At 45.2% G+C, this 17,963-nt stretch overlaps 1 protein-coding gene across 2 annotated transcripts in view; it reads left to right on the top strand.

The window, feature by feature from the left end:
* Positions 1-9,976: 9,976 nt before the first annotated feature.
* Positions 9,977-17,963, top strand: part of CSTPP1 (centriolar satellite-associated tubulin polyglutamylase complex regulator 1) — a 240,313-nt gene continuing 232,326 nt past the window's right edge. For both annotated transcript variants that reach the window (XM_051852833.2, XM_002708863.4), the window contains exon 1: positions 9,977-10,146. In XM_051852833.2, the coding sequence (XP_051708793.2) occupies positions 10,101-10,146 (46 nt within the window). In that variant the 5' untranslated portion in view covers positions 9,977-10,100. The remainder of the gene's footprint in view (positions 10,147-17,963) is intronic.

Below are 17,963 nucleotides of genomic sequence, written 5' to 3'. Positions count from 1 at the left end.
GCAGTGTTGAAAAAGTAGACTGGATGTCTGGAGCTTACAGAATGGTGGTTTCCCGGGCTGAAAGTATGCAGAGGAACTGAGATGATGAGCCCACCGATGAATTTTTTTTTTTTTGACAGGCAGAATGGACAGTGAGAGAGAGAGAGACAGAGAGAAAGGTCTTCCTTTGCCATCGGTTCACCTTCCAATGGCCACCACGTCCAGTGTGCTGCGGCTGGTGCACCGCGCTGATCTGATGGCAGGACCCAGTTACTTATCCTGGTCTCCCATGGGGTGCAGGGCCCAAGGACTTGGACCATCCTCCACTGCACTCCATGGCCACAGCAGAGAGCTGGCCTGGAAGAGGGGCAACTGGGACAGAATCCGGCACCCCGACTGGGACTAGAACCCGGTGTGCCAGCACCGCAAGGCGGAAGAGTAGCCTAGTGAGCCGCAGCGCCGGCTACAAATGAATTTAAAGCTATAAATAATAGCGACTTGTAAGGAAAGGTACAGGGTTCCATGAAAAGAGGGACTTGGGTTAGATTTCAGGGTTTAAGGAAGCTGTGTTGGAGGCCCTGACACTTAAACTGAGTAAGAGTGGGCAGGCTAAGAGTGGATAAAGAAGGCCTCTCAAGCCAAAGAATAGTATGTGCAAAGGCCCTGAGCCAAGAAAGAATCCATAGGATTTATATAAAAATATCACTAACTTTTAGCAGTGAATGTCTTTTACCATGGTTCAGGGAGCTGCTATTGGAGACTGAAACAGTGAAAGCCTCAGGGTGGAGGGCTTATAATCTTATTTGCATTTCTGTGATTTTTTTAATTGCAAGCCCTCCACGCCACCATTTCTGTTGCCAACATTTTTCTTTTTCCAGCTCAGCAATGGTCCTCAAGTCAGGATCTGGGGTATGTGGCTGATTCAGTTCCTTGGCCTAACTTGGGGCACACCCTGAAAGGTGGGGCTTTCTAGTATATTTGCTAATCTCCTAGAACCTTGACATTCACACACCTGGCACAGATTACTAGAGCATTTGCAGCAAAAAGCTCCATATATCATGATTATTTTAGTAGCAAAGATAAATTTAGAATGGTAGATAAACAAATGGATCAATGAATAAATATTCATTTACAAATGAATATGAATCAGACATCTAAGTTGATGGTCTCTATTTCCATGCTTGCCCCTTTATAAATTTGTTCTCTACACAGCAACCAGAATGACTTCTTAAAACGCATAAATTAGATTCTGTCATTCCTGGGCTTCAGACTTTCCAATGGCTTCCTGTTGTACTTAGATTAAAATCCTTACTCCTTCCATGGCCTTCAAAATTCATGGTCTGATCTTGGCCTACTTCTTTGACCACTGTTCACGTCACTCATTCTGTTCTAGCTCCATTGGCTTTCTTTCAGCTCTGCAACCTATCAGTTCCGTCATACAATTTTTACAGGTTCTGTCTCCTCAACCCAGCATGCTGTTTCCCTAGAGCCTCCCACTGGCTACTCTCAGGTCAGTGTCATGACCTCAGAGAAGCCTCACCAGTTCACCCTAAAGTTGCCTTGTTCTTGCTCAGTATCTCCAGCCTATTTTATTTTCTCCATAGCACTTGCCGCTCCTTAAAATTATCTTGTTTGTTGTTACATCATTTTCGTCTATCTCCCTACTATGAGATAATAAGTCCCCCCCCCCTTTTTTTTGACAGGCAGAGTGGACAGTGAGAGAGAGAGAGAGAAAGGTCTTCCTTTTCTGTTGATTCACCCCCCAATGGCTGCTGCGGCCGGTGCTCTGTGCCGATCCGAAGCAAGGAGCCAGGTGCTTCCTCCTGGTCTCCCACGTGGGTGCAGGTGCCCAAGCACTTGGGGCATCCTCCACTGCCTTCCGGGGCCACAGCAGAGAGCTGGACTGGAAGAGGAGCAACCGGGACAGAATCCGGCGCCCCAACCAGGACTAGAACCCGGGGTGCCGGCGCCTCAGGCAGAGGATTAGCCTAGTGAGCTGTGGCGGGGGTCTCCCATGTGTTTTATTCCCTGGTACATAAGAAGAGTGCCCAACACCTAACTCTTGATGTAATTCGTTAAGTGGATGAAAATGAGACAGTCTTCTAGGGCGGGGGGAATACCATGTTGGGTAAGCTAGGGCCCCTAACTTTAGAAGCATAGTGTATCGTGGAGAGGAAGGCTTGAAAAGCAGTGAGAAGGGCTATGGAAACAGAAGAGAGGACCCTTAAGTTTGGGGTAGTTGTACGTGCAAGGTGGGGAAATTATCACTGTGTAGAGAAACGAGAAAATAGGGCAGAGGCAGAGATACTCCAGATGAAAGGAACCCATGAAGGCATAATGTCTTCACAGTGGCCACCATGGAAAGAGAACAGCCTGTAGTTGCCCGTGGCTAGAACATAAGGTGATTAAGGAAGGCAGGAAGGGGTCTCTTAATTACCAGCTACTGCTGAAAATTGTTTCTGAATTAAATGCCCTTTAAATATTTTATATCTGTTTCTTCAATGAATATTCGCTTTCTAAAAAAAAAAAAACAAGAGAGGAGTTGTACTATTTTTTTAAGTCATTGTTCTGTTCTTGCAATAATTCTGACTCTAGACAATCAAAACAAGAATTTTCCACAGAGAGGGATGGCCTAGTAATAAGGTAGCATCTGGTTTTCTTTAACTGATATCTAAAATTTTACTCTCCTGAGAAAACTTTACTATTTAAATATCCTTCAGAAAACATTTGCGAAATAATTGCAATACCAGAAAAGAGTTTAAATCCCATCTAGTCTAAGTTTATCTCTTATGATACCTGAAATGAGTATGTCTTGGAAAGCAGTTACCCTCCAATGTTCCCTTAAAGCAACAGGACCATGAAGTGCAAGACTGTAGTTTCTTTGAGGGGAGATTCTCATCCGTGGACTTTTCTATGCCCTCTTTGAAGCTATGTGCGTATTCATGTTTTTTTTGGTAAGTTCTTTAAGTTCACCTTCGCCAATAAATAGTTTTAAAAAGGACCTTTATCTTACATTTACTCATTTCAAGCTTAAACCCACACATCCTGACTTTCAACAAATATTAAATCTTGGGGCCAGCACTGTGGCGTACCGGGTTAAGCCGCCGCCTGCCATGCTGGCATCCCATATGGGTGCCGGTTCGATACCCAGCTGCTCCACTTCCAATTCAGCTCCCTGCTATGGCATGGGAGAGCAGTAGAAGATGGCCCAAGTCTTTGAGCTACTGCACCCATCTGGGAGATCCGGAAGAATCTCCTGGCTCCTGGCTTTGGATCAGCGCAGCTCCGGCCGTTGCGGCCAGTTGGGGAGTGAACTAGCGGACAGAAGACCCCTCTCTCTCTGCCTCTCCTCTCTCTGTGTAACTCTGACTTCCAAATAAATAAATATTTTTAAAAAGTCTTTTTGGGCAGTGGAAAGTTTTTATTTTTTATTTTTTTTTAACAGGCAGAGTGGACAGTGAGAGAGAGAGACAGAGAGAAAGGTCTTCCTTTGCCGTTGGTTCACCCTCCAATGGCCGCCGCTGATCCGATGGCAGGAGCCAGGTGCTTTTCCTGGTCTCCCATGGGGTGCAGGGCCCAAGCACCTGGGCCATCCTCCACTGCACGCCCTGGCCACAGCATAGAGCTGGCCTGGAAGAGGGGCAACCGGGACAGAATCCGGCGCCCCAACCGGGACTAGAACCTGGTGTGCCGGCGCCGCTAGGCGGAGGATTAGCCTCGTGAGCCGCGGCGCTGGCCGTGGAAAGTTTATAACAGCAAATAAGATATGCTCCCTGGCCTTGAACAATGCTTAGTCACTATTACTAGTCTGAAGCAAAACTATGGAGGTTGACTTGGGAGGCGAAAAATAATGGACACAGAGATAAGTCTTTTTAGAACAACAACCACCAAAAAAATTTAAAAATTAAAAAAAATTTAAAAAAAAATCAAAAGCCTGGAACTCAATTTGGGTCTTCTATATGGCTGGCAGGGACCCAGGTACTTGGGCTCTCACCTGTTGCTTCCTAGGGTACAAATTAGCAGGAAGCTGGAACTGGAAGAAGAAGCACTCTGATATGGGGTTGCAGGCATCTTAAGTGGCATCTTAAGCAATGTACCGAATGCCTACCCCATGCCTATGCTTTCTGATAGATTTTTTAAAAAGATTTATTTATTTGAAAGAGTTACACAGAGAGAGAAGGAGAGGCAGAAAGAGAGAGAGATCTTCCATCTGCTGGTTCACTCCCCAGTTGGCCCCAAAGGCTGGAGTTGCACCAATCTGTAGCTAGGAGCCAGGAGCCTCCTCCAGGTCTCCCACATGGGTGCAAGGGCCTGAGCACTTGGGCCATCCTCCTCTGCTCAAGATACTAAACACTACTCCAGACCATAGCAGAGAGCTGGATTGGAAGTGGAGCAGCCGGGCCTCAAATCGGCACCCACATGATATGCTGGCACTGCAGGCCTCACCTGCTACGCCACAGTGCTGGCCCCTCTGTAAGATTTTTGGTGCCTTGAATTTTCTGGAATTTTTATTTAAGAAATTTGTTTTATGGATTGGATGCTATTCATTTTCTAGACTTAATCTAGGAAGGAACAAATTCACTTAACAGGCATCTCTTCTGCCTTCTGCCAAGTACCTCCAAGAAACTGAAAGATGAAAACTTGCTCTGCCCTCAGGGGCTCACAATTTAAGAGTTCAAAGAATTAAAGAAATGCTTATAAAATATATATTCTATAAAAGAGGATGGCACAACTAATTTTCATGGGCTACCAAGAAGAATCGGACAATCTTCCCCCCTTTTAAGCACTATAAAAGTGTAATTCCCTTCTCTTTTTGCAACATTCAAAAATATAAAATAATGTACAAGTCCATAATTGCCTTTGATCCCCGGTTCAGTTTTGTTTTCAACTTTTATTTATTCAAGATGCAGAGAGACGGCGTCGGGGAGGCAGCTGGGGAAAGAGAGAGAGAGAACCATTCACCGACTCAATCCTCAAATGCCTCCAATATGAAGGAGGCACTCAATCTGAGATTCTCACCTGCGTGGCAGGAGCGTAACTACCTTCATAGCTGACTCTCAGGGTCTTCATTAGCAGGAATTTGGGATTAGGAGCTAGAGTCAGGGATCAAACCCAGGCACTCCAATTCAGGACACAGGCATCTTAACCACCAGGGCCAGTGTCTGGCCCTCCAGTTCAATTTAAGCCATGTCCGCTTAACTGCTTTCTTATAATGCACTAGTTATTCCTAATTGCCCAAGAGTTTGTGAACGTTTTTCTTTGTAACTTCTTCCAAAGCCCTGGCCTGTTGATTTCTAGCAGTTCAAAATGACTTTCTTTCTGTAAATAGCATTTTTTATTTAAACATGTTAATCCCAGTCAGTGGCATCGCACTTAGTTTCTGTTTTGCTCTTGCGAAAGATAAGTCTTCTAAGAAAGCCTAGTAGCTCAGCATGAATTTCATGACCTGCATTTTTTAGTAGCTACTTCGCCTTTAGCATCGTTTCTGCTTGATGAGTTGATAAAAGCTTGTCCTAGTTTCTTGAACCTGTTTTGTAGCAATAATTCAGCCTGCATTTATTCTTTCTTTATTGTTTCCTTGAGGTTTAAAACTATTCAGTACATTCATCTTTGCTTTTCTGTAGTCTTCAATTCCAGGGAGGATTCCCCCCCCCTCCCCCAATCAATCTCTTTAATAGGTCCTCTGCAAAGCCAGAGAGGTCTATTAGTTTTCTTTTTATAAAATCAGACATTATGGGGACGATGTTGTGATGTAGTGGGTAAAGCCTTTGCTTTCGACACTGGCATCCCATATGGGTACTAGTTCGTGTCCTGACTCCTCCACTTCCAGTCCAGCTCCCTGCTAATGGCCTGGGGAAAGCAGCAGAAGATGGCCCAAGTGTTTGGGCTCCTGCCACCCATGTGGGAGACCTGAATGAAGCTTCTGGCTTCTGGCTTCAGCCTGGCCCAGCCCAGGCCATTGCAGCCATCTGGGGAGTAAACCAGTGGCTGGAAGGTCTCTCTCGGTCTCTCTCTCTCTCTCGCTCTCTCTGCAACTCTAACTTTAAAATAAATAAATAAACCTTCGGGGCCGGCGCTGTGGTTCACTTGGCTAATCCTCTGCCTGCAGCGCCGGCATCCCAAATGGGTGCCGGGTTCTAGTCGCGGCTGCTCCTCTTCCAGTCCAGCTCTCTGCTGTGGCCCCAGAAGGCAGTGGAGGATGCCCCAAGTGCTTGGGCACCTGCACCCACGTGGGAGACCAGGAGGAAGCACCTGGCTCCTGGTTTTAGAGTGGCGCAGCAAGCTGGCCGTAGCGGCCATTGGGGGGTGAACCAATGGAAGTAAGACCTCTCTCTCACTAACTCTGTCAAAAAAAAAAAAAAAAAAAAAAAACTTAAAAAAATCAGGCATTATAATCTGACAATGGCTCAACAGATCATTTTCTTCTTTTTTTTTAGTTTTATATTCCATTCCTTATGTTGCAGTACTGCCTTTACCATTCTCATCTAGTTTTGGTCAATTTCCTATCATTCACCTCTTTTCAGGATTGTGGGGTTAGTATTTAATGTACTGGCTTATCTGAGTGATCATTTGTGTAGGTTAATGCTTTAGGAATATGTTAATATGATTTAAGAATCCAAAAAATCCTTTTAAATCTAAGGCTGATTTTTTTAATTATCATTCAACAGGGTCCCAAAAATTACACTTGATTTTAGCAACTCTTGCATATTTCCATTCTTCTTCAATCTGATGTGTGTTTCACTGAAAAAAATTCCTCTATAACCAATGCACTGCCAAAATCTACCATGTAATCCATGACAGAAATCTAAAAAATAAATAAATAAATAAATAACCTAGGATTTTTCCTACCACTCATTTATTGTTTGTCTTCAGATTATAAAACACGCCCATTACAGAAAATTTTAAAAATACAGAAAAATATAGAGAAGAAAAACGTGAACAATCAGCAATTCTACCACCAGGAGAAAGCTTCCTGTTATTTTTACGAAACTCCAAATTTTATGGAAGCCTTAGTATAGCAACCTCTCACCCCTTTCTAAGTTTGTCCTCAGTAGACAGATCAGGACTTTGAGAGAAAAAGACTGACTTTAAATACAAGGGTCCTTAACAGTTTTTATGGAGGGGATGGAACCATAGGAAAAACCTACAAATTGCTCCAGAGATGACATCTTGTTCTTATTTAGCTTTCTTTGAGTCATTAACAGTCGGGCGCCACTGGTGCTGAAACTTATCATTATTATAACCGCAAATGGGTTAATGCCCAAACAAAGCTATATTCTTGGGGCCAATTCCCAGCGCCACTACACAGACCCCAGTAGCAGTACCCTGCAAGTTCCAGGATAATGCTCCACAAATAAGAGGATGTCAAATGTTCGGCCTGGGCTCAAAATTCTCTTCTTTTATCTGAGGTCTTTGAGTTGCTAGCAGGGCAGAGCAGAAGGAAAAATAAATAAATAAAAACGAAGCCAACAAACCCTAAAAACAGAGGCTGTGTGTTTTAGTGGTCAGACCACTAGCCTGGATGCTCAGATCACTGAGACCTGCTCCAGCTCTCCCACTGACTGGATGGATGATGATACACAAATTACTTTAAAAAAAAGTTTTATTATTTATATGAAAGGCAGAGTGGCAAAGAGAGCGATATCTTCCATCCACTGGCTAACTCCCTAATTGCCTACAACAGCCAGAGCTGGGCCAGGCAAAGTCAGGAACCCAGTACTCCATCTGGGCACCCCGCCTGCGTGGCAGGGACCCAAGTTCTTGGGCCATCATCTGCTGCTTTCCTGGATTCATTTGCAAGAAGATGGACTGTAAGCAGAGTAGCCAGGACCTGAACCAGCTCTTTGACTTGGGGTGCAGTAGTTCCAAGAGGTGGCCCAACCCATGCCACCATGATGCCTGCCCTCACAAGTCACTTTTGTAATTTGTGCCTCATGTTTCCTATTTAGAGAAAGGATACTAGCCTCCGGAATAGCGAGAAAATAAATTTCTGTTGTTTCAACCAAAAGAGAGAGAGAGAGAAGTGCCTCAGAAAGGTTTAATAAGGACAAATGAAATTATCAGCAAATAGCTTCAGGTCGCTTGGGAATAAAGTAAAATTATCATCCTTAATAATTACTATCTATTCCTACATTAATAATATAGTAATAAGCCACAGGTATGAAGCCCTCAAGCTGCCTGGGGGAAGCAGGGGAGGAAGAAGGCGAATATTTTTATCAACCGTGCAGGCCTTCACATCAAATGCCAAATCAGTAAGTTTATTGCCTTAAGATACTAAGTTCATTACCTCAAGATACTAAACACTACTCCGAATCTGGCTCTCTTTACCCTTACCACATCCAAACTCAATGACTCACAGGGGCCTAGAATTGAGACACATCTACAATTTCCAGGGAAAGGGAGAATTAGGAGGTTTGAGGCTCCTTGCAGGGGGGAGCTAAGAATAGCCCCCTGGGAGCACAGAGAGAACTTCCTCTTACCTTTTCCTCTCAGTGTAGGTGGTCTGTTGGCTTCCCAGCCATTCCTTTGATGGCATGATTTTTGTTTTCTTTCTTTTTCACAAAACCTCACCTTGTAGGCGGGGGAGGGCACTAACTAAAAAAAGTGAGGACAGAGTGGCTTTTTCGGCAAGGCTGGAACTGTGACAAGTGCCACAGACTTCTGACCTGCTGTTAGAAGGGGAGTGGAGCAAACTGAGAAACATCTGGGAAGTCGAAAACCAGTGAATACTTTCTCATTCTAAAGGAAATTTTTTTTTAAAGCAATGGGGAAGCTGCCACCTGCCACATGCGTCCTGTATCAGATCACCAGCTGGAGTCCCAGCTGCTCCACTTCAGATCCAGCTCCCTGCTAATGCACTTGGAAAGAAGCAGATGATGGCCCAAGTACTTGGGTTCCTGCCATCAAGACTTGGACGGAACTCCAGGCTCCTGGTTTGGCCTGGCCCAGCCCTGGATATTATGGCCATTTGGGGAGTGAACCGGTGGATAGAAGATCTCTCTTTCTCTCTGCCTTTCAAAAAAGTAAAATAAAATCTTAAAAAACAAAATAAACAAGCAAAACCACATCCACACAAAGCAGTTTGGGGGCTGGCACAGTGGTGCAGTGGATTAAATCACTTGTGACATCAACATCCCATATGAGTGCCGGTTCCAGTTGTGGCTGTACTATTTCCAATCCAGCTCCCTACTAATGCCCCTGGGAAAGCAGTAGAAGATGGTCCAAGTGCTTGGGCCCCTGCTTGTGAGACCTGGAGGAATCTCTTGGCTCCTGGCTTCGTTCTGATCCAGCCCTGGCCATTACAGCCATTTAGGGAGTAAACCAGTGGATAGAAGATGTCTCTGTGTCTCTCCCTCTCTGTAATTCTGCCTTTCGAACAGATCAATAAATCATTTTTAAAAATAGCAGTTGGGTGTCTTTTGGGGAAAAATCTAATAAATATCCCAGTTTATGCACCTCTCTCCACAGGAAATGAAGTATCTTGGAAGGAAAAAGACACTTGGAAAAGGTATCAACTAGTAAGGGAGAGGAGAAAGAAGGGCTTAGGAAATTTGAGAGAAATGTCAATTACTTTAGGACTAAGAAAGCACCTTTTGGTATCCAGCACTATCGTGGACAGAAGACACTCCCCAACCTCCAGAAGCAGCCAAAACACACGCACGTGAAAGCGCTTTGTAGCAATTTAAGATAGTAAAGAGATTAGGTAATGGGATACTAAGTATTTATGGAAGTTCATGGGTGGCAGCTATTATGGTGAGTTAAGATAACAGCTGTACAAAGCAGGAATAGTTATGAAATTCAGAAATTACAGATATGGACAGCTGACAGTAATTCTTCGACACCAGAAAATATGACGGATTCAAAAGAATTCTCCATCTCAGATTCCTTTTAAACCAAGTCCTCAAGAATAGGAGCCCAGAAAAACCGCAACAGCCGCGAAGCGACTGCTCCCGGAACTTGTGTGGCCAGTTCGGAGTTTCCATACGGAGACCGTTTGCGTGACACCCTCTCCGCCTTTCACCTTTCCTCCTGCCGCGTGGGTGCCATGGCAACGGAGGGAGCCGGCGACCTGGGTTCCGGAAGCCGGGTAGCTGGAGCTTTGAAGATACCCGGGTCTAAAGATGCTGAGTCCGGAGCGCCTAGCCCTACCGGACTACGAGTATCTGGGTAGGAGCTTCCTTCAGCCTGGGGGAAGGAGAGAAGTGAAGACGACTTTAGGCCATGTCTGGGAGGAGGCGGGGGCGGGGTCTGGAATGGGCCGGGTAGCGAGGGATGGGGAGGGGCGGAGAGGCGGGGGTTCTAGGGCTGAACGCCTAAGACCCTACAGAGGAAAAATAGCATCTGGAGAGTAAAGACTGCAAAGTGTCTGGGCTGGAGCTCAGGCAATGCGGATAGTACTCAAAGGAGGACAGGTTGGGGTTCAGAATTTGGGGCCTTATTGGAGCTGAGAATTTGAGGCCCTGTTGGTTATGCTGGTAGTGGATTAAGGACCCTTGGAACCTGAAGTGGCGATTCAGTCATTGGATGAATGATCATTTTACCGTGACAGCACCCGCTCTCATTTTGAGCTTTCCTTTCCCGTTAGGCACCGTGCTAAACATTTTACCTGCATTGTTCATGTCATTGGAGGGGGTTCCAAGAAAGGCAAAACCCGAAGGGGAAGGGGCCGGTGGTTATTGGGGTGTATTGGCACAATTTTGGGGAAAAAAAAAAACTTACCAGCTTGACATTCAGTTACAAGGCAGGGGACAAAACCTACTAAAAGACCTGATTTGCAATCTTATTTGCCCTGTCTGGCATGCTCATAGAAGGGTGGCATAGGTAACTTGTTTTCACAATAAAGTGAGCACCTGAGCTCTTGACTCAGCTCAGTATGGCTGTAACCATAGCACTGCACTATATTGAGTACTGGCAGCACCTAAGGCATTTCCTGGGTGACGGAAGGCACGCACACAAACACACATTTTAAAATTTATAGACCGGTTTTTTTTTTTTTTTTGACAGGCAGAGTGGACAGTGAGAGAGAGAGAGACAGAGAGAAAGGTCTTCCTTTTGCCGTTGGTTCACCCTCTAATGGCCCCCCGCGGCCGGCGCGCTGCGGCCGGCACATCGCGCTGATCCGAAGGCAGGAGCCAGGTACTTCTCCTGGTCTCCCATGGGGTGCAGGGCCCAAGGACTTGGGTCATCCTTCACTGCACGCCCTGGCCACAGCAGAGAGCTGGCCTGAAAGAGGGGCAACCGGGACAGAATCCGGCGCCCCAACTGGGACTAGAACCCGGTGTGCCGGCGCCGCAAGGCGGAGGATTAGCCTAGTGAGCCGCGGCGCCGGCCTTATAGACCGATTTATTTAGAGGATTTTTAAGTTTACAGAAAATTGAGCAGATAGTGGAGTGTTCCCAAATATCCTCTTTCCCTATTCAGTGTCCTCTACATTGGACGTGTTGCAGTAGTGTGCTGTATTTGTTACCATTAATGAGCCACAGTCAACACGTTATTGTTAACTAAAGTCCTTAGATGACATGAGGGCTCAGCCTTTGTGCTGTACAGTTCTATGGGTTTTGACACTTGCACGTGACTCCACTGAGTGTCACACAGTGATGCAGGCAATAGTTTCAGTGCCCTCAAGTCTTCTGTGCCCCACCCTTTCATCCCTCACTGATCTCACTTTCTCTAAGGTTTTGCCTTTGACAGAATATCATATAGTTGAATTTATACATGGTGGAACCTTTTCAAATTGGTTTCTTTTCACTTAGCAATAGGCATTTAAGGTTCCTCCCTGTCATTTTGTGGCTTGGTAGCTCATTTCTTTATATCACTGAACAATATTCCATAGTGTGGATGGTCCATGTATAATTTTTAAATGATAAGCAATTCTGGTTTACATTTTTGACTTGATAATATGAAAACCTGATTAAAAAATGAAGCCTTCTCCCACTCCTTCGCCTGTCTGCCTGTTTCCCACCCTGCCTCAGCAACCCCCCACCAAAGGTAACTGGTTCCCTATGTATCCTCCGGAGGTGTACATAATATACAGAAGAGAGTAGACAGTGAATAATTTTTCACTTAATATGTCTCAGAGTAATTTCTGTATCAGTAGAGTGCTTCTTTACTCTTTCTAAAATTTAACTTTTGGCTACATGGTATTTAAGTAATTTATTTAGCCAGTCCCATATTGGTAGACAAAACGCTGTAATAAATAACCTGCAATTTTGTTCCTTTGCCAGCGTATCTACAAGGATAAATTCTACAAAGTGGAATTGATGGGTCAAAGGCATATGCATTTGAAATATTGATTTATATTGCCCAATTACCCTTCATAGGGTTGTACATTTTACAGTGCCACCAGCATTGTAAGAGAATGACTATCCCCACTGTCTTGCCAACAGAATAGATCAGACATTTGGATTTTTTCAGTCTGTTGTGTGACAAATAGTCTCACTGTAGATTTAGTGTGCATTTCTTTTATGATGTTGATTTTTAACGAAGTTTAAGGGCTGATTGGTCTATATATGCTCTATCTCTTTCTCTCTGTCTCTCAGATGATCACATCCATCAATTATCCAAAACAAGATGATAATTTTATATTCAATGAATAATAATTTTTTAAAGATTTATTTATTTATTTGAAAGAATTACACAGAGAGAGGAGAGGCAGAGAGAGAGAGAGGTGTTCCATTCTCTGGTTCACTCCCCAGTTGGCCGCAATGGCCAAAGCTGCGTGCTGATCCAAAGCCAGGAGCCAGGAGCTTCTTCTGGGTCTTCCCATGAGCGTGCAGGGGCCCAAGGAATTGGGCCATCTTCTACTGCTTTCCCAGGCCACAGCAGAGAGCAGGATCGGAAGTGAAGCAAGCGGGACTTGTTCCAGCACCTACATGGGATGCCGGCACTGCAGGTGGCAGGTTACACCACAGCGCTGGCCCCAGTAATTTTAGTGTCTAGCAATTCCTAGATTTTTGCTAACAATTTTACATATTTTATGTCATTTATCCAGTACTCAATGAACTTATGAAATATTTTTACAATATTTATTTATTTATTTGACAGGCAGAGTGACAGAAAGAAAAGGAAGAAAGAAAAGGAATGAAAGCAGGAAGAGAGAGAGAGAGAGACGGGGTCTGACGCTGTGGCGTAGCAGGCTAAGCCTCTGCCTGCAGTGCTCACATCCCATGTGGGCGTTGGTTTGTGTCCCAGCTGCTCCTTTTCTGATCCAGCTTTCTGCTATGGCCTGGGAAAGCAGTAATTGATAGCTCAAGTGCTTGGGCCCCTGCACCCATGTAGAAGACCAGAGGAAGCTTCTGGCTCCTGGCTTCAGATCAGCCTGGCTCCAGCTGTTGTGGTAAACCAGCGAATGGAAGACCATTCTCTCTGTCTCTCCCCCTCTCTGTCTGTAACTCTACCTCTCAAATAAATATATAAAATCTTTTAAAAGAAGGAAAGGAAGAGACAGACAGATCTTCCATCTGCTGGTTCACCTCCCGAATGACTGCAATGGCCAAGGCTGGTCCAGGCCAAAGTCAGAACTCCATCCAGGTCTCCTGTGTGGGTTGCAGGGACCCAAATACTTTGGTCTTCTGCTGCTTTCCCAGGCAAATTAGCAGGGGACTAGATCAGAAGCAGAGCGGCTAGAACTTGAACTGGCCTTCTGATATGGAATGCTGGTGTCCCAAATGGCTGCTTAACCTTCTGTGCCACCATGCTGGCCCCAAACTTCTGAAATATTTGAAGAGCTTAGTTTATTGTTCAGTTCCTTGGGTGGTTGCTGTTTGAACTGGCATATTTGGTGTACTGGTGCTTCAGTGAGTAGAGGCTGGTGGTCCCTTTTCAGGAAGACTGGTTCAGTGACCGTGTTGACAGTGAGCTGACAAAGTCTCTGGTTGGTTGGAAAAGCTTCAGTGCTGGTGCAGTCCAGTCACCCACCTGCTCTCTGAATTCCAGACAATTGCTCCTTCAGTTCTGTTGCTTATTTATTTAAGTGTCATAAGTCCCTAGTCTAGCCACCATCTGGACGTTCCTACTGCTCTAAACAGGGCCTTATTACTCCGTGACTTCCTCATGGCTCATCAAACTGTACAGTTCTGCTGAAATACATGCACTTTTAGGTGAGGATCACCCTGCCTGTTGCTGTGCGGTTTCTCTTAGAAGCATGCTGTTTTGAAGCGTTTACTCTCCATCGTTTAAAACCATTCCCTCCAGGTTGTATTACTAATATATGTCCTGATTTAAATTTTTAAATACCTGTGGGGTTTTTTTGTTTGTTTTTGTTTTGTCTCATGTTTACAAATTAAAAAGTCCCTTTCGGGGCTGGCACTGTGGCACAGCAGGTTAAAGCCACAGCCTGCAGTGCCAGCATCCCATATGGGCGCCTGTTCCAGTCCTGGCTCCTCCACTTCTGATCCAGCTCCGGGTTAAGGTGCCTGGGAAAGCAGCGGTGGAAGGCCCAAGCTCTTGGCCCCTGTACTCATCTGGAAGAAGCTCCTGGCTTCAGCCTGTTCCCAACCCTGGTCCTTGTGGCCACTTGGGAAATGAACCAGCAGATGGAAGATCTCTCCCTCTGTATCTGTAACTCTGACTTTCAAATAAATAAATAAATCTTTAAAAAAAAAAGTTCTTTTCATATGTAGGCCTAGAGAAGAAAATACATACAGAGAAAAGAGAAAGGGAAGCCCTATGCATAAAGGGAAACAGAAAAACTAAAACTGAATATGGCTTGGTAAGTCTATCTAGAGACCTCTTTTTAGGAATATGGTGTAATTTACAGGGACACCTATTTGGTGAATATCTGTTGATATCTGTTTCTGCCTGCCAGCTAGATAGCATATTTGCCTTTTTGACGATTAGGGAAGAAAATAATCTTTCATCATGTTGAGAACTGATCCTTTCCCCTACTGACTTTGTGGAATAGGAACCTGTAATCATGGCCTGGCATGGCTCAGGATCTTAGGATCATCATTACAGAATGCCTCAGTGATGTTCACGCCTACAGTCATCAGAATGTAGCGATAGACGTTGTATTAATGCCCAGGCCTGAAGAGGGAGAGGAAAATCTGGTAAGGAGATGAAATACGTGCAGAGTCCTTTATATAAGACCCGTGGAAGATTTCTAGCCTTGTAAAAGCTACTTATTGGAAGCTTCTGCCAGAGGCTGAGGTGTGTCTGTGTGTCTGGGAGGGTGTGGAGAGCGCTCAGAGCCGAAGGGCAGCCTGTTCTGATCCCAGGTTTGCAAAACACAGCGCCTACGTGAAGACCTGAGACTAAGCGTGAGGGTGTGATGTTTATTTTTTGCTCCACCTAATTTGGTGAAGTGCATACTTTCCCTCATACTCTAAGTTGCCTCTTCTGTTACCTTGGAACCTGCTTATTTTCACTAAGGTTGATAATAAGTTGACAAGATAGATAACACTAGGAAATCAGAGATGGTCTTTCTCCTTTGGGGGCTATGCATTTAGAGAAATCACAGTAAATTGGATAGTTTTTGTTTTAAAACTATAGTTTTGGAACTCTTCCTGTATGCCTGGCACTATGCATTATCTCGTTTTAGTCTGCAGCCACCATTGCTATATGAGCTCCAGTTAGTGGTTATTAATATCATCTCATTTTACAAATATGGAAACTGAGGCTTAGAAGGGCTGAATGATTTATACAAAGTCACATAAGAAATGATCCATGGAAAAGCAAGGATTTAAACCCAAGTTTGTCAGATTCCCTAGCCTGCCCCCCCCCCCCAAAAGGGTAAAAACAAACAATCGTTAACTCAAAGGGCAGTCACCCTTGCTTCCTTGTTAAGGATAGACCTCTCAAACAGCTCATTAACTACAAAGAAATTTCCTGAGATCAGACATTTAATCTTCCTCATTATTTTATACCCTCTTTTTACAATGTAGACACTTCAGACATATATATGTGTTAAATGGAATATGAATATTCTGACCTTAGGGTATCCCGAATGTGAGTAGCTAACAACTTATTATGTTCCAGGTGCCATTGTAAGTGCTGTACATATATTAATGCAAATGAAGATAGTCCCAGTTGTTATCTCCATTACACAGATGAGAAAACTGTAGCACAAAGATGCTAAATACTGGTTAGTAGTAGAGCAAGAATTCTAATCCAGCCATCTGGGGACAGAGATTGGCGCGGTGGTTAAGATGCTGCTTGGGATACTCACATCCCATATCAGAGTGCCTGAATTCAATTCCCAGCTCTGTCCCTGATTCCGGCTCCCTATACTGATGCACACCTGTAAGACAGCAGAGGATGCATCAAGTAGTTGGGTCCCTGCCACCTATGTGGGAGATCTGGATTGAGTTCTGGGCTGCTGGCTTTGACCTGGCCCAGCCCCGGCTGTTGTGGGCATTTGGGGAGTGAACCAGCAGGTGGAAGGTCTTTCTTTCTCTGTGTCTCTGCCTTTCAAATAAACTAAAAAAAAAAAAAAAAAAAAAAAACCAAAAACCTAACACAGTAGTCTGATTCTAGTCTATCTGGCTAAATTCTATGCTGTAAAAACCTTGAACAACTCCAGAAATGGGCCTCAAGCTATTGCAGCCCTCTATGTGGATCCTAGAGTAAGTTCAGGTGACCCCCAAAGGCTTCATTTAACATTTCTGCCATGAGAGGGCATCCTAGGAATCAGGATGGGTTAGGGAGTGGTAACATTCTAGTTCCTCTTGCCATTGGACTCATCTCTTAGAAGCAAGCAATGAGAAAGGTAACTTCTAAACCATTTGGGGAGAGTTTTATTGACAATAATGGGGTAGCTGTGTGACCCTGAAGAAGTTACTTAACCTCTCTGAGCCTTAGTTTTTACTCTGCAAAATGTGGAGAATAATAGTATTTACCTCCTACATGTAAGCATTTAGAGCAGTGCCTGGCAGCCACATTGTGTCTACATCTTGAAAAAAGGGTATGAAAAGATGAGTAAGATACCATCCTATTAGAGCACCAGTGTAGGTGCTCGGTAAGTGTTGGCTGCTGTTATTGTTACTATATTTGTAAACAAATATGTCATACATCTGTGGCAAACACCCTTCTCAAGAGCTATTCCTGGTTAAGAACTGGGTAGGACAGACCCACTTTTCTCTCCTCTCCTCTCTTCTCCTCTCCCCTCTCCCCTCCCCTCCCCTCCCCTCCCCTCCCCTCCCCTCCCCTCCCCTCTCCTCTCCTCTCCGACAGGCAGAGTTAGACAGTGAGAGAGAGAGAGAGAGAGAAAGGTCTTCCTTTTTTTCCCGTTGGTTCATCCCCCAATGGCCGCTGCGGCCGGTGCACTGTGCTGATCCGAAGCCAGGAGCCAGGTGCTTCTCCTGGTCTCCCATGCGGGTGCAGGGCCCAAGCACTTGGGCCATCCTCCACTGCCTTCCCGGGCCACAGCAGAGAGCTGGACTGGAAGAGGAGCAACCGGCACAGAATCCGGCGCCCCGACCAGGACTAGAATGCGGGGTGCTGGCGCCGCAGGCGGAAGATTAGCCTATTGAGCTGTGACACTGGCCCACTTTTTTATTTCTTAAGTTAAAAGATTATTTAAAAGACAGAGCTCCCATGTACTGGTTCACTCCCCAGGTACCTACAATGACCAGGACTGGGTTGAGCTAAAGCCAGGAATTCAATCCAGGTCTCCCATGTGGGTGGCAAGGGCCCAACTACATGAGCCATCACCTGCTACCTTCTAGGTTCAGCAGGAAGCTGGGATTAGGAGCAGAGCCAGGAATTGACCCAGGCACTCTGATAGGGAATGTGAGTGTCTTTACTGGTGACTTCAGTGAAAGGTCCGACGCTCACCTCCAGATCCGCTTCTATGAGATCTGTGACTCCTCTGGCAGGTGACTGGCTTGAAGATTCCCACTGCACTGCTGTCTGAATCCCTCCTTCCCCTTTCTTGCCTTCCCAGGATCTCACCTGCATTGTGGTCTTTCAACTCCCACAGGCTCCTCCCCTGTTTCCATCAAGGGCATTCCCCCTACTATGTCTGTTACGTGTCTGATCCTGTTTCA

This window comes from Oryctolagus cuniculus, chromosome 1, assembly GCF_964237555.1.
Source record: "Oryctolagus cuniculus chromosome 1, mOryCun1.1, whole genome shotgun sequence".
Lineage (NCBI taxonomy): Eukaryota > Metazoa > Chordata > Mammalia > Lagomorpha > Leporidae > Oryctolagus > Oryctolagus cuniculus.
The sequence above is the reverse complement of the archived record's forward strand: the minus strand, read 5'-3'. Positions and strand labels throughout refer to the sequence as shown.